This window comes from Gavialis gangeticus, unplaced genomic scaffold (assembly GCF_001723915.1).
Source record: "Gavialis gangeticus isolate Ggan-Ray unplaced genomic scaffold, GavGan_comp1, whole genome shotgun sequence".
NCBI lineage: Eukaryota > Metazoa > Chordata > Crocodylia > Gavialidae > Gavialis > Gavialis gangeticus.
The window spans coordinates 18118285-18135600 of NW_017729034.1; the positions used below are offsets into that span (position 1 = coordinate 18118285).

The window sequence follows — 17316 nt, forward strand, 5'->3', positions numbered from 1 at the left end:
CCAGGTGCACACAGCTCTCCAAGCTACTGGGCTGTGCTCCTCGCTGCCTGAATGCTGCGCTGTGACTGTGCGCACACATGGGGATTTATTGACCAAATTACTGGCCACATCAGGCTGATTTCCAATATAGTAATTTTCTTTATTATCGGTGACAATCTGATATTGGATCTATACAAATAATCAGCTTCCAGAGTGACAGACTGTGACCAAAAAGTTAAGACCTTTAGATACAAACCAGACAAACACCAAAGAGGACTAGGCACATTTTACCATATTTTCTCATGTAGCACATGCCCCCAGATAAAACTCACACCTTGTTTTGGGAAGGCAAAATGAAGAAAAGACATTTTTACAGTCATGGCTGAATGCTGACTTAAGCAGTTGTTCCTCTGACCCTAAAGGGTGATTTCAGGGTCCTCCATCCCTGAGACTGACAGAGTGAAGCACAGGAACCATTTTGCAGCATCTCCTTGATTCCATTCCAGTGTAGAAAATTACCATCTCACTTAAGACACGCACCCTAATTTTGAAGGGCTACTTTTCGGGAGAAAAGTATGTGGAGCATGCAAGTAAGTATAACATTTGAATCTGGCAATGGTTAGTAACCAAAATATTTTGTCCAGTTCTGGTACTACAACTTCAAAAAGGTATCAATAAAACAAAGACACTGCAGAGATGTGTGCACTATAAACCACAGAATGCTGGGCTAGAAGGACCTGTGGTCTGACCCAGTGTGGCACTTCTTAAGTAAATACTGGGAGTCAAGAAGGGGCAAAGGAATCTCTTTATAACAAACTCTGAGTTGCGGGTCCCTCCTGGAATCTCTTTCAAAGGCCGACTACTCAAAGGCTCCTACCAACCTTTTCAGCAACGAGCTTGTGCTTGCTGAATGCCTATATGCAGCTGGATTTGTATGTCAGGTCTGAAGCTAGGCTTAAGATTTTTCTAGCAAGTAAACAAACCTAAGGCATGGCGTGGCTCATCTGTGCTTCCTTTCTGATGCAAGAAGGAAAAAAAGACTCATAAACTACACATGGTACTGGAACAGGAACTGTGGCTGCATGGATGCCTGATGTGCCTATTACACAAGGCGTAAATATCTGAAGCATGAATGAAGACAATATATTGGCACAGAGCACTGAGGCCTGATCTGAGGAAAAATCCCAAAGCTCTCCTATGCAAAAGAAGGTCTTGCAATTTTTTTCTCTTTTTGTCAATAGGCAACAAGAGCAAGAAAAATACATTAATGGATGAAGTTGGCTACAAGGACTAAATTGCAGCCTAAGGACAGCCAAAAGCCTGGTCTCGAGTCTAAGGTGATTAAGAAAAACTGAGAAGTAGGAAGTGCACACTGACCTTTCAGCCCTTTGTGCAGAGCTTAAGTGGTAGGACACATACACGCTGTATGGATTTGGCTTAGGCAGAGCCCAGGATCAAACATATAGCCTGAATGCCCATTCAGAGAGAAATATGCATGTGGGCAAACATAAAATAAAAATGTCTAATTCTTCAACTGCCTCAGCTATTCCACATATTAGATAAACTGGAGATTCCAACTTGCTTCAAGGGTCTGTGCAGCAACTGAGATTACCTGGAGCACATGTCCACCATACCCACCAGTCACACTCATCTTCCATCTGCACACCTTGCAATATAGTCAAAGAGGCAGCTTTTTTCTGACTTGGCTCACTTTGGGGAATGGCAAGCCAGCAGGGAGGAAGGGGGAAATACAGTGAGTCAGAGGTGGCTTTCACTCCTTCATCAGCACCAACAAAACAGAATAAAAAACCTGCCCCCCAAAACTGACTGTAGTTGCCTGACGCTTTGAAATATTTTCAGCACTTAGGCTGAAGAGGCTGGATGCCTTAACATTTGCTTAAAGTGCACCAGTGCCTTTATATACCCAAGGAAGCTCATCTCCCCACTCTCACTTTCTCCAAGATAACTCCTTTAAGCCCCTACTGCCAGATTAATGTAATACACAGACCCCCTGTCCAGATAACTCCAGTGCCAGCCCCGTATCTGTTTATCACACCACCATCACAAAATTAGAGCTCTAAGACATCTCCTTGCTGATCAAGTTTCAGACCCTGGAAGTCTTAATGTGAAGAAGGATCCATGTTTATCGCCTACCAGAGACAGAGTTTTTGTACATCATCCTGCTGATCGTGTTCAAGGCTTCTATGATTTTAACAGAGAAGTTGTAGGCATCTTGCAGATACTGCACCAACATCTCCTGCTTGACCATTTCTGATGCTAGCTGCTCCACTAGTGCAAGACCTTCACTTTCAGTATTATCACTGTCATTCAAAGGCTCTGGGACACACTTTCTCAGGTGGGAACCTACACAGTGAGATGATGAGTCCATGAAAAGAGCTGGCAACTTAAGTGAAAGGTTAACAATTGGACAACATTTTGTCACATCTTCCTTCAACCCACTGACCTTAGTCAAGATCTAGCAGTCCCCATTCCAAGAATATAAAACACCATTGACCATAAATCACCATTAAGCAACCAAAATGGATTGTCAATATAGCTCCAGTGATCTCCACTGAATCAATGTAAGCTGGCAGGTATCAAGAACAAGACTGTGATGTGTTGTTAAGGGTTATAAATCTGAGGATATGGACATGTAAATAATTACTGTAAAGTGAAAAGGAACACAGCTTAATTGTGTATCAGCTGCTCTGCAGTAGTATCCTCATACATACTCTTACCACATGAGAAGTGGGCTATCTACCATAGTTCACTCCTCTTTCATTAAGGGGTTAAGATCTAGTTACCTTGATGTAAGAGGATGCAGATAAGCAGTAACAGAGTAAAGCAGCATCCCCCTTTTATCCTGCATAACCTGTGCCCCAAAAACATCATGACTTTCACTTGGAGGGACGTGAATCTGACTCCTGGAGGAATTCAAGGCAGAGGAGAACCAATTCCCATTGGGTAGGTTCTCTCTGGGTGTGCAGTGATTGGTAAAAGGAACATTCAGGAGTTTAGATTAACCCCTACTGATGGCCCCCCAAGGGAAGCTGAGACTGATGGCACACCAGTCCTGGAAAGCTGTTGTTCTGACATAATGATAGAGTAACTGAGTGGAACTGAAAGGACTAAAGTTCAAGTATGAGGAAAGCAGGACTTTTTTTTAGTTCAGGGGTGCTCAACCCTCAGTCTGTGGGTTCAGCTCCAGAAGCCATGTCATCTAGCTTGCGGGAGTTCCCCATGGGTCTGAAAATTTGATGGCATGGGATTGGTGGCAATGTTATCTGCCACATCCCTGCTGCCAAATTTCTGAACCTCTGGAGAGTGCTGCAGACTGGATAGCATGAACCTGAATTCTAGATTGGGCATGCAGGATAGTGAGCGGCCTGATCCTAGTTCATAGGGGTGGGCAGAGGCAGTGTGAGGTCTGATTCAGGCCCGTGGGACCCACTGTTGCCATGCGGGGCCCTATTCAGGTGTGTGGCTCTGGGTGGAGGTAGCGCAGGGCCCAACCCTGGTGCACAGGGCCCAATCCAGCCCACAAACTAGTCCCACATCACTTTTGGTACCACAGGTCTGAAAAGATTGAGCACCGTTGGTTTAGTTCAAAGTTGGTTTGATTTGGGAGGTCTGTCAAAGCCACGATGAGGAAAATACTGCAAGATCATAGCTCTAGGCAGTGGCACAGAAAAAGCCCAGATGGGGGCAAAAGAAGCTGGGTGGGTATACTCACTTCAGGGGCCATTGAGGCTTTAATACTCTAAAAGGGTGGTACTGACATATGATGAGACCAGAAGACCAATTCATCATGACAACAGACCCAAGTCAGTCTTGAAGAAGTGACCAAGCAGACTAAAATGTCTGGTCCAGACAATTTAAGAGAGAAGTTTTGACAGGAATGCAGATCATTTATTCTCTATAGCACTTTGATTGAAGACTGACTGACCCAGGGCAGCTACCTGTGTAAAGTGCCTTCAGGATGTCCAAGATTATGGCCTCCTTGTCATCCTTCAACTCGGAAGTGCTGATGAAGGGCTCTATTCCCTGGAAACAGTTCATAGCCTCCTGTGTAAGGCAAACAGCAGCCCTGGCAGAGAGAGTGCAAAACAAAACATCATCTACCAAACGAAAAGAATCAGAGTAAAAAAAAAAAACCTAAAATGAAAAAACACTCCCACATCAGATTCTTCCAGCTTTGCCCCTGGATCCACACCTAGCTTACAAGTGGAAGCTTCTAAAGTATTGCCTCTTCCCAAAATTGCAATGTCCCCACTTACTTATAATTTAGCTTCCTCAGTAACTGGGTAATGCACTCTGCTGTATCCTGTGCAGTGTCCTCAACCTCTACTTCCACCTCTCTCTCCTCTTCTCCCTGTAGTGGATGAAGGAGCTGTTGCACCGTGGCCTTGAGCTCTGGCTGCACTGCTTCCCACTCCTCCTCTGGTGTAATTGCTAATGCTATAAGAAAAAAGACATGCAAACCTAGTGATACAGACTCAGACTAGAATCTGAGAGAAGGAAGCACAGCTGGGAGGAGGACCTGTATTTCCCCCTTATATCTACGTAGCAAATATCATCCCTGTTGGCTGATCTGGCCATGCCTTCCTTCCCTCACTAAGTGTAAGACTGCTGTGACTTCAATTCAAGGTAGAATAAGTTGAAAGGAATGCCAGCTATGGGGACACAGGATATCCACTGAAAAGAGAAGAAGAGAAGAAGTTACCAGATGCAGCCCTGTGTTTGTCCCTCATTTCATGCAGCTTCTGCATTTCCTTCTTGAGTGGCTCAGCCAAGTCAGAACAGCTTATCTGGGGATATCAAGAAAAGCAATAAGGGATATTGCACTCTTTATACTCCATATTCTTAAACACTGAAATCCTCCTTGTTCACCCACAGCTTGCATTCAGCTCCCGATGAAATACCTTAAAGACATAGTGGGACAAAGTCCCAAAGCCCAAACCCCACATTTCAGAGGGACAGCCCCCTACAGCAGACTCAAATCAACTTGGTGCAGGCTGTAAGCAGAGCCAAGAGCCATATACTCTGACCACATCAGAGAATGTAAGACGCACATTACAGCACCTGAATCTTGGGGAAAACTAGGTCTCTAAATCTGAGCCTAATTCACAGCCAAAAAGCGCATGAACGTTTGACAGCACAGAGATCCTGGTGCTCGTGCCTCAAAGGAGGAGCATGAATTCCCAACAAGCTATACCTAGGGATCTATGCAATGCAAGGCAGTTGATAGTGCAGGAAGATTGCACTCGGCCACCATTTCTGCAGGCTGAATGTGGCACCCACCCCATGACACTGATTGGCCAAGAGACCCCTCCCCCCAACTGATTGTTTGTGAGGGCTGTCTGTCATGTATCCCCGCCTCTTGCCAGAAATTGTGGGCAGGGGGAGCCACATAACAGACAGCCCTCTCAGCAGTGGGGGCACGGATAAGAAGTGGTGGCAGCTATTTTGAGCTCTCTTTCATGCCCTCAGGCCCCCTTCCCCCCAGCTGGGCTGCAGTGCTGTGAGAACTGCTGGCTCCCTCTGGGGAGCTAGCATTTTATTTTCAGTAAGGTGGGGTTTTTTTGTTTTGGGGTTTTTTTTGCAGTTGGCCTGCCAAAATTGCAGAGCCCATTTTTTGCAGAGCCCACCATTTTCTCACGGAGACCACCCAATTTCACAGTTTCCATGAAAAATGTGCAATCATGATTTCAGTAGGTCCCTAACTATAAGGGTTTACCTTGCAGGAGAAAGGGTTGTTGGAAAGAAATGCAGCCAGCAGCTGGATGGCATTCTTTACCACCATCAGTGACTTGTCTTGGAGACGGCCAATTGCCAGACACACTACTGTCTGGAATCGAGTCAATGGCAGGGCCTACACCAAGAAAAGGGAAGAGAAGTTATCCAGAAGCCCTACATGCATATAAAAGTTACTTACTGTAGTAACTGGAGTTCCTTGAAAGGTATTGTTCATAAGGGTGAGCATGCATTTGAGTTCAGAGGCACAGAGGGTGAGCATGTATTTGAGCTCACAGACATTTTGCTCCACTAGTATCTTCATGACATGCATGAACCTTGCTTGCATTCATGATTTGTTCCAACAACATAAGGAGGTGCATAGTTCGCACTGTTTAGTTTCCTCTCTGCTGCAGCATCCCAGAATGTTAGGGAATCAGAGGAAGAGAAGTTAGAAGGTGCAGTGTGGGATGTACTTGTGGATAACAAACTGAAGAACCCCAGTTGCTGTGGCTCCATCTGATCTAAAAGTGTCAGTGGTGGTGCAATGTTTGAAGGTATGCTTCAACCTCCAAGCAGCTCTCTCACAGATGGGAAGTAGGCACTAAGTTGAAGGGGAGAGAGTAGCTACCTGACATGTGTCCAGAAAACATTGGTTCACATTTGTCCAAATCCATGTTGCTCCTATGTCTGAAATGGGCCAAGTGGCTGCCAAAGGAAGAACTGAAATCCTAGGTGATGGACTGCATCTCTCAACAGTACTATCAAATAGTCTAGTTGTGATCCAAGGAACAGTGACAGGTTGTTGAGAAAGGCTGCTTCCCCAATGAAATATTCCCTCTCTTGGTACAAGAGGTCTACATAAATAGCACAAACATGCAGCTGGTTAGGTAAGTCATCTCTGGTCTTACTCCAGCCAACATTTATGCTTGTTTTGAGGTTAGCATGTGCTCTCTGAAGGAGCACAGTCACCCTGAAATCTGTCAAAATATACAGTGCCTCATAGATGTCTATAATCAAAGGGAGGATCCTTCAGTGTTCCAGACCTTGCCGAGAAAAATCACAACCCTACTCATTACCACTGCCATCCCCCTTAAGAAAGATGCTGTACCTCCACAGGTAGTCTTGAATGCAGCAGATATCTTAGTAACCATATATCCCCTGCTACCAAGAGTACAAAGGCTTTCTGAGCCCAGCAGTAACATACCTATGAAGGCAGCTAATCTTTCATACATCTTGAAATTGTACAGAATGAAATTATTTTTTTAATTGGGTAAGTGAACTGGAAAGTCAGAATATCCTATGCAATAACACCAATCCTTCAGGTCTCTGGCCTTTGGCGTGCTTCTATGCTGCTTCATCTCACTGGGTGCTGTCACAACCAGGAAGGATTAGAGCTGGGCGGGTATAAAAAAATCCAGTCTTAAAATGCAATTGGTAAGGTACACTGACCATCCTTGTGATGGAAACCAGAGTAATCAGCACTTAGCTGATTATTCTGGCTGAGTCCAGAAAGGCCTCATTAACAGGAAGGGGCCCTCTTCCAGATTTCCAGAAGTTCATAGGTAGTCTCCTATACTTCCTCCATAGGATACTGGAAAGCCAGTGCCACCCTCTTCATAACAGAGCTGACAACACTGGTGCTGGAGTGTGGAGCCAGTGAAACTGTTTCTGGATGACTCAGTGCAAGGAGAGTAAAGGCAGAGGAAGGGTATTCCCCCTGAAAAAGGGAGTCTAAAGTTCAGGTGCGTCTTATACACTAAAACTATGTAATGAACACTAACTGAAATAATTAAAATTCAGTCAGATTTGACAGGAATTTCCCCCCCAGTTTTATCCTTTTGGAAGGTGTGTGTGGAAGGGGGCATCTTATAAACTGGAAAATATAGCGGTTCTGTACCCAAATGCAGAATTTATTTTGGTACCCTGTGTGTCGTGTAAAAACATTTCCCAGAATTGGATGTTTTCGGTCTGAAGATATAGCTAATGTTAAGATACAAACACAAAACTGATAAAACTGACTGTATGAACCATGGATTTGGGTATAAATATATATTTTACTGTAACTTAATATGAACAGTAAAAGTTGATTGTTGAAGCAAGTGTCTGGAATGTCCCACACCAGACAAAAGCTATTAATATATGTGAGGAACCCCATCTCTAGAGCAGTGGGGGCTAACTTTTTTGGAAGGTATACCACAAATTAGCTCAGCACCCTCCCAAAGTGCCACTCCAACTCCCTTCCTTCTCCTGCCTAATCTCCTGCTCTTTTCAGCTCCCTGCCCAATCAGCTGCTCTGCTTTTTGGCTCCTGCCCTATCTGCCACTTTACTGCTTGTCCCCTCTCCAGTCACATGCAGAACCTAGGCTGCAAGGCTGCCCGCATTATAGCACATGTGCTGCAGGTTGGCCACTCCTGCTCTACAGTATAAACCAGGAATTAGTATGCCTGTCAATCAGCCAGGGAAGTAGCAAAAACTATCCATGTGCACCTGAGCAGAGGTGACAGCCCCAAACAACAGCTGGGTACATTTCAAAAGGAGAAGCCATTCTTGGGACACAACCATCTAGAAGGAATCATATGCAGAAACTGCTATTTTTCACTCCTTGAATAAAGTACTGTATTTCGCCAAATCCAAGAGAAATTCAAATTTAAGACGACCTTGCAATAATTTGATTATTTACATGGAAAATGTATACAGGAGACCTTGGCCATTCACGGGGGATACGTTCTGGAGATCCCTGCAAATGGCGAAATCTGCAAATACTGCACTGTGTTCATGAACATCATCTGCGTTCATGAATGGTGCATGCCCCTAGCAGCTGGGGGAGTGGGGCACAGCTGCACTGGTGGTGGCAGAAGCCCAGCAGTGGCAAGCACAGAGCTCCCACAGACACCACTGGTGCTGTAACAAGGTGAACATTTGCGGTGCATGGGGAATAGTCGGCGCATCGCGAATATTTGAAACCGTGAATGCCAAACCCATGAATGCCAAACCCGTGAATAGCGAGGGTTTCCTGTACATGTGTTAAAATTGTCCATTGTACAGAATCTAATTATTGGAGGGTCATCTTAAATTCATTCCTCCCCAACTGCTGCAGCTTGAAAAACAGCAGCAGGGAGACAAGCAGCAGGGGAGTCAAGTGTCCTGCCACCAGACCTTTGCTCTTTATTCCTACAATCATTGCAGTGTCTGTGCCCCTGGCACCTGCCCCCCACTACTGCTGCTTACCCTCTATTCCAGCCTCAGTTCTGAACTGGGACCCAGAGCACATAGAGGCTCCAGCCCTCCCCTGCCAGGCAGCAGTGGTTGTGGCAATGGCAGTTCCACCCCCTGGACAATGTTGGAGCTGGGGCAATTCCTGGTAAGGCAAAAATAGCGTCTAGGGATCCCTGGCCTTAAGCAGTGTATCTAGGCCTCAGACAGAAAAACTGGGATAACATGAGCCGGCAGTTCTACTGGCTGAAAACACCATTTTAAATGAAAATGCGGGGTGCAATCTCAAAAGTTGTCTCCAGATAGGAAAAAAACCTCATCCTGTTTATCTCTGCTTTTATTCACTTTCCAACTTAGATCATACAAAACAAGCATAACTATATCTTGTATAATAAATCTTATCGCTGTTTTATGTACGTTACTGACTGTCTGGAATGAGGGGTATTTCCGGGGCAATAGACAAGTACAGGCATATCACTTCAGTGGAAGGGAGGATCTACAATATTTTGAAAACCAAAGGGTGAATATCCAATAAGCTGGCAAACTTCCTTGGCTGGAGCTCCAAAGCCTGGTTGGTGGTAGGTAACACTGAATTTTGCTGAGGTAAGGAGTTACCCCAAGGGCAAAATTTATGATGGACTCTGAGAGCTTCCAACCACAGACCACTCCAGTCCACCTGGCAAGGACCCCTGCGATAGGACTCGATGGACTGAGTAACTTCTTCAACCTACCTCCTCCACCACCACGGACAATTGTATGGGTTTGTGTACATCTATTTTCTCTCTCTCTCAGCATTGCAATCCCCTCCCCCCAGCTTTCCCCACGGCAGGGCTTAGTTGGCTAACATTGTATGTTCTGTAACTTAGTTGCATTCCCCTCCTCACCCCCATCCCTCTTATGTTAGTCCCTCACTCGGGCACTCTGAATTTTATTAGAAAATGTTAAGAGTCATAAACCAAAAAAATGACAAAGCCATAAGGGAAATACAATCTGTTCTCTGCAGACACGGAGAACAGTAGAAAGAGGCTTGGAGTCGAGGTGTCATACCACCTAGTTTGTGACAGTGGTGCCTTCCTCTCAAACATCCCTTGGAATTAATGTCAGGTTGTCCTGTCTAGCAGGACTGTGCAAATCTTTGGTTGCTGATTCAATTTGGCAGGGGTTCGGCCTGATTTGGCAGCCAAATCTCTGAATCCAAATTGAATTAGGAGACCCTTTACTCTCTCCGAATTGAATTGGAACCCTCTGAATCGATTCAGAGAGATCAGGAAAGATTTGATGATTCGGACATAGAACCAGCTTTAAATGTTTTTTCTATATACCTCAAGGTACCAGGCAGCTCATGAATGCCGAGATGCTGGGGCGGATAGAGCATCCCACAGGAGTGTGTTGGGGGACGGGGGGAGGAAGCGCACTTAGCAGTGGGCCCACAAGTGGACCAGAAGTACTTCCAGTCCACTTCCGGGTTTGCTGCCAAGCACACGAAGGATGTAGAAAAAACATTTAAAGCTGTGCCTATGGCTGAATCACTGCTTCTCCAAATCCCTGATTTGGACCAAATCCAAATTGAATATGGCCTGTTTCCCACACCCCTACTGTCTAGTCCGGCTGCTAAAGATCTGGGCATACGTGTAAGCCTCCACCTCCATCTCAGTCACAAACACTGAAGTATGAGGCTGGGCCCACAAATTTACTGAGTGAATAAAAGCACAAAGCCTGGACTACTCTTGTTTCAGGAACTGAAGGATTTGCAAACTGCACATTTCCCTGGAATGTGAAAATTTCTGTCAGTACAGACAGTTGGCATATCTATCATTAGTAATATCTGAAGCCTGAAGATCTTGAAGGGTAATAGCCTATTTGCAGAAAATTGAGATATAGTAATGTCCAAAACCAGGATATCCTTGTGGCAATGGCCAAAAAGATGCGAAGAGCATATTAGCTAGAATGTACAAAACACCTTTGAGGGAGAAAAGAAGAGTTGAACTCTGAAGGAATGAGAACAAACTGTAAAGTCAAAAATGAGGTCTGTGAGAGGAGTGAAGAAAAGCTCTCTCAAACCAAAGGTACAGGAGAAGGACACAGGAATGGGATGTACATGCTGCCATTTATACTCTCACTGCACAGCATGACAAGAAGTCTCTGAGCTCAAATAGATGGTGTATATATGCATCCTGCAGTGGGGTGTACAGATAGAATAACCATCTCAAATATAAAAGCATAAGAAATTTAAGATTACTGAGTTCATATAATCCCTTCCATCCTAAGGCTAGTTAGGATTCTTGCTGCCACTACTTCTACTACAGCCCTCCAATATAACCATCTCCTAGTTTCTAGCTAAGATTTATTCAGGTCAGTTTATTTTGATATTCACTTGTGCCAATGTTGTCCTTTAGCTTAAATAACTCCTCTCCTTCCTGGTGTTTGCTGTCTATAAGCACATCGGGGAGTAAATCAGACCTCCTCTCAAGCTTCTCTTTCGATGAAATAAGCCGGCTCCTCTATTTTCCCCATAACAGGCTCTCTATTTCCAAGAAGCCTTTTTCTGCACCTCTTCCAGTCTGATTTCAGGTTTCTTCAACATGTATGACCAGAACTGTATATAATATTCCAGATGAGGTCTCAGCAGAGCCTCCTACAAGAGCAGTGATACTCCCTTTACCTCTACAGGAAATACCTTGCTTGATATATCTTAGAAATAAGTGAATCTTTCACTCCTTGCTCTTGGCAAACTGCAATCATAAAAGCAGAGAGCAGAAGTTTCCTCAGAGCCCAGCAAGAAGCCTCATATTCTCCCTCTACTTCCTGTACAAGCGAATGTGAGACTGAATGATCTCCCTGCCCTGTGCTCACAATTAACTCCATGCATATTCACCTTGCGCCGGACAATCCGTGTGAAAAGTTGCAATACACGGCTGCGCACATGCCCAAGGACATCACACACATGTGCCTGCAACGTATCCAGGAACTGGTCCCTTGTATTCCTGGCAGCTTCGTCTAGCTGGTCTCCATTCAGTACTTGGAGCAGTATCTCTGCCATGGCTGTCAAGATGGCATTTCGCATTGTATAATTCTGAAAAGAGACAAGTCATAAGACTAGGAGTTGAGAGAAGATAAGGTTCTGTAATACTCTGGCTAAAAAAGATAGTCCAGCACTTATGGAAGGATTTTCAGGCCCCACTATTCCCTGGTGAGACAGATTGCCTATACTGGGGGTTTGTGTAACAATTTCTGTTCTCTTTACATCATCTATGAATGCAAAGAGTGTACCAGGGTAGAGATCTGTCCCAGAGTGCCAATTTTTGTTCTTTGATTTTTGTGAAATAGGTTTAGCTTAGAGGCAGAAGATATTGGATGGCAGCATTCTGTTTTATTGCGGAGAGAAAGCTTAGCTCCTTCCCAAACAGTACCTCTCCATCCAGGTGATGCAGCAGGACACTCATGTTGGACAACACCATGCCTGGGATTTGTTCGGCCAGTTCTGTGAGAAAGACAGCATAGCCCTTAGCTCCAGAAATATCCCGAGCCAGGTTCTGTGGACACTTCTGTCCAATCTCTCTGCAGAAAGAGGGGAAAAGATAAAAAGAAGGTGTCCACAGCTGTTGGGAGAGGGAGGGAGTCAGGAAGAGGGATATAGGTAGTAGGGTCTTGGTGATTTTCTCTTACCTCAACAGCTCACCCACTATACTCTTCATGCCATACTCCGTAGCCCAAAGGCTCACAGCTCCTCCAAACAAAGGGGCTACATGTTCAAAGTGCTGTAGCATCTGTGTGATCTTCAGAGTGGCACCTGCCAAGTCAGAGGAGAGGAAAAAAGGTCAGAGGATATAAGTGGGACATATTTTGAGGAGAAAGCGCAAAAGGGAGATACAGAAAGAAAGCAGAGAACTCACTAAGCATGTGGTCATAACGCATCAGAGTCACAGCAAGTAAATGTATCACTGCCTCCCGTGTAGACCGATGCTTTTGGTGACTGATGGTTGGATTCTCCAGGATGCGGTAACAGATGCCAGTCATCAAGCTAAAGAAGATGGAGACAGGATCTGACAATGCAGTCTATGCCAACCCCACTCAAGAGATTTGAACTGGGGGAGCCTCCCAGGTTCCTGCCATCATTACCGGCCCCAACTGAATTGTTTCTCAGGCTCCAATGTCCCAAATTATTAAAGAAATAAAAAATAAGAACTTTTTTCTGAGACTCCTCAGCACTACAGAATCATTCTTAAAGTTCTTTCTCATTGTTTGTTATGCTCTGCCTCATAGGAAGCTTTACCTTTCAATCCATCCTTCTAAAAGTCAACCCCTGAAAGAATCACACCCTCCATTCATTCAATTCCATCTACTGTTCCTCAGGATTCAACTCACCCTTACCTCACAAATTCCTCCTCTACCACCAAACCACTCCACAGTTGACGGAGATCCAGTTGCAGCAGCTCTGTCAGCAGCTGTATGAGTGGCTGCCTCTCTTCCTCCCATGAGAATCCAGAGCGCTTAGTGCAGCCCTTCTTGTTCTAAGAATAAGATTACGAGGTACGCATACCAGAAATTTTACAAAAGACATGGAAAAGTTAGAGAGGGTGCAGAGGTAGGCAACAAAAATGAAAAAAGACTTTGGAAGCAAGCCATATAAAGGAAATGTTGAAAGAAATAAGCATGCTCAGCTTACAGAAAAGGTGAGTAAAAGTGAGTGTAATAGCAGTCTTCAAATATCTGAAGGGTTCCCATAAAGAAGAGGAGAATATGGCCCTCTTCCTTGATTTTCTGAGTGTATTTTAAGAACCTTTGCAGTGGTGGGACACCAACAGTCCACATCCCCCTGCCGTACCTGTAGCAGGTTACAGTACTTTTGGTGATTTTTGAGAGCATGACGGGCATGTCTACATATGCATTAATACGCTTTAGTTAATGAGGATCAAATCTAGTACCTCCATTGTGAAGTTCTAGGAAAATGTGCATTAGCCTAGCTTAATTCACACTAACTAAAGAGCATGGCTTTTAAGTGACACTTAATACACATTAGCCTATTTTAATGCACATTAACTAAATAGCACATTTTTAGAGATGCTTTAATGCACATTAAAATAGGCTAATGTACGTTAAAGCACACATATAGATGCACCCACCTTGTGGTTGTGGGATGGGGTTGATTGTGTAGTTCAATTAATATGTTAAATGAAAACTTATATGGGATCGTTTGGATAGGGATGATCCTGCCTTGAGCAAGGGGTGGGCCTACATGACTTATTGAGGTCCCTTTCAGCTCTATTTTTCCATGATTCTATAACAAGTGGCACAATACAAGACTGCCACGTCATCCTTTAGTAGCAAAGACAAAGATCAGGCTCTGTAGTACTGAGAACCTCTGCCGTAACTCCGACATGAGCCGAAGACTACAATCAAATGGATTCAACTGCAACACCTTTCCTCTACTACAGAAGGAATGCCAGGGAGCAAGTGTCAGAAACCAACTAGAGAAAAGCCTGCACACAAAACATCTCAGGCTTTAGATACCAGTGGAATATTAATACTAGGATATGTCACATTCCTTGCTGCTCCTGCCCAAAAAGAACTCCCTGAGGATGCATATGCCATATATCCTGGGCCTCCATGTGACCCAAGAGCCTTGCCAATATCCACCTAGGAATCTTCAGCTATGCCACATATCTAATGTTACGGTTGACTGAATGAACATCAGCATATAAAAATAAAGTTACAGAGTGTCCAGTAACTATATTTAGTTTCCATTTTTATCCTCCCACAGCACATACCCTTCCACCAAGACTCAGCTCCACTGAGTCACACTTGAAAGACTCTGTTTCAAAAGCCTCCACTAGACGAGTCAGCACGTAGCAGTTCATCTTAAGGGCATTGAGGTGAGCCAAGCGGTCTGAGGAGCTCAGGCCAGGATCATCCAAGATGGAAGGCAGGTCATTAGAGTGAGAGGACACTACTACAATGAGATAGGAAGACATGAGAAATTTAGGGCAAGATGGGTTAATGATTCTCATTTCCCACATCTCAAACACAAGCTAACAGCAGCCATCAGATTACCAAAGACCTGTGCTCATCTCTCACCAGCTTTCACCTGGGCCACATCCCAATACCCACACCTTGGACATCATCAGTGCACCCTGTGCCCATAACCTTACTCAACTCCTAGTACCTCTTAGCTAGGAGGAGATGGATAACAGGAAATGGAATTTTCTGTTGGTCTGCCCTTACAGCAAACACACACAACTCTGCATTGTCTGCCAAGATTACAGACCTGTCTAAGGAAATGGGTTGAAGATGCAGCCCTGCCAGTGAAGTCACATTCGCCTTATGTCATCATACAGCTGCGAGAGAACACACCCACCATTCCCCATACAAGGAGAGAAGGAGATTTACACCCACCTTTTTTCATCTGATCCAGGGCATCCTCTTTGATAGCAGCATCCACAGTGTGAAAATGACTGTGAAGTAGACACAACCAATAAGACAATGCAGGATGGTTGCTTGGACCATGCTCAATCAAGCAACAGAACCACAAGCAAGCCCAGACTTCTCCTCTAAATCCTATTTACTATTCTTACTCCAAACTCATGTTTTCAACCCATTACACTTGCAATTAGAAAAACCATGTTGTGAGAAGACTCAAAAGAGGCTTCTAATAGAGTCTGTGCATAAGTTGTGTTCTCCAAATTCTAACTTAGTGTATTACCCAATTGATCTGTAACAGTTTAGAAAATTCAACACATACACACACACACACACACACACTGTACTTCAACTTCAGGAGAGTCCCAAAATACTCCAACTATATTTTGCAATTACAGATAGCTAAACCTTGCAGAAAGGGCACAATGCAGCCTTAACTATACATATCCAGCTGTTAGAAAGCAGTCTGTACCTCTGGCCATGCTACCTGGTATTAGGCTGGCACCAGCCATAAGGGTGAAGCCAAAGGTTTCACACTGGATCCAGCCTTCAGAGCTGCATTATCCAAATGGATGAGCTACCTGCAGCCTACCAGAGGTTGGGGGTGCATGGTGAGGGTGACTGGCCTGCAGAGGAATCTGGAGCCCTTCGGCCTCAGTGAGCATGGCAGTCAGTAGTAGGAGGATGACCAAGGATATCACCCTCTGGCCACTCTGTGCATCACTACTGCCGCAGGCCTATCTCTTGAGCCACTAGCCCCGCCCCATGCTGGAGCTACCATTACAAGACCTGCGCTGGAGCTAATGCCATGGCTACAGGCCTGATGCGGTGGCAGTTCCAGCTCAAAGCCTGCAACAGGAGTTAGAGCTACTACTGCATGCCCTATGCTGGAGCCAGAGGTGCCACTGTTGTGTTCCTTGGGCTGAATCTAGCCCACAAGGAGCTCCATGGGTTTGACACTCCTGGGTTTAAGCTACTTGCCTGCAGGATAGGCTGGGCTTTGTATATAAACCCAGGCCCTCCATTTGGGCTTTTGCTGCCCAGCACTGCACACCTTGTGGCAGCTCTGCTACACTCCCAGCCTTGGAACCATGTGCCTTGGTTCTGCTTCAACCCCCACCTTGGACCCCTCATGCACGCTGCTGTGCATTTTGGACACTGTGGCTCCTGACTTCTAGCCTGGTCTCCACTATGGACATGGATATGGACTAGGAATCTAATGTGGACTCCTTGTTTAAGACCCCCTTTGGGTGGCCACTTCTCCATTCTGGGTCCCCTGCTGGCCCGAGTACTTCTTTAGCTCCTGGCTCCTCCAGACTGTTTGCACATCAATCCTTACAGCAGCTGGCATTTCCATTGGGGAGAGCTCCACCTACACACAAAGAAAGTCTTGCAAAAAGGACCCTTTAAAGGCACTATGGACACACCTGCACCTAAGTGAGCACCACTGGCTAAAAACAGAAGCCTGATGCATCCTGAGGCCTGACTGTTCCAGGTTTTGAATGGCATTGAAATGGGCGTGCAGGCAGTTGCTTTGCCTAAAAAACAGACTTCAGGTTTCTTCTGGGACAAAGCCAGGATCCTACAGAAAGAGCAAACCTTACTGTCTCCATTAAGGTCCTATGAAATGTTGGAGTTAATGCTTTGCCCTGGGACAGAAGCGGCTGACAGGAGTCAACTGCCATTCAAGCTGGTTGCGAGAGTGCTGCACACCCCTCAAATCCACCCCTCCCAACCCAGTCAGACATTGGACTCCCCACCAGGCAGTTTCCAATGAAGCGATCAAGACAGCTTGTGCCAGACATACATACCGAGGTCTGCACTGGTCTGTAACAGGGGTGGCCAGAGCAGGGCCCTGCAGGACCTGGGGCCGGGTGAGCTTGACCCCCCACCCTGTTGGTAAAGTGTGAATCGGCTCTGCCATCTGCCTGGCTCCAGATAGCTGGGCTAAGCCCACCCCTCTGCTTGCC

General features: G+C 45.4%; 1 protein-coding gene across 1 annotated transcript in view; it reads right to left on the reverse strand.

The window, feature by feature from the left end:
- Nucleotides 1-17316, reverse strand: part of NCAPD2 (non-SMC condensin I complex subunit D2) — an 83082-nt gene that overhangs the window by 60093 nt on the left and 5673 nt on the right. The window contains exons 3-14 of the mRNA XM_019527101.1: nt 15323-15381; nt 14698-14879; nt 13301-13440; nt 12823-12950; nt 12596-12719; nt 12340-12487; nt 11805-12002; nt 5717-5851; nt 4703-4787; nt 4257-4437; nt 3939-4066; nt 2134-2343 (exon numbers count right to left, since the gene is read on the reverse strand). Of these exons, the coding sequence (XP_019382646.1) occupies nt 2134-2343; nt 3939-4066; nt 4257-4437; nt 4703-4787; nt 5717-5851; nt 11805-12002; nt 12340-12487; nt 12596-12719; nt 12823-12950; nt 13301-13440; nt 14698-14879; nt 15323-15381 (1718 nt within the window). The remainder of the gene's footprint in view (nt 1-2133; nt 2344-3938; nt 4067-4256; nt 4438-4702; nt 4788-5716; nt 5852-11804; nt 12003-12339; nt 12488-12595; nt 12720-12822; nt 12951-13300; nt 13441-14697; nt 14880-15322; nt 15382-17316) is intronic.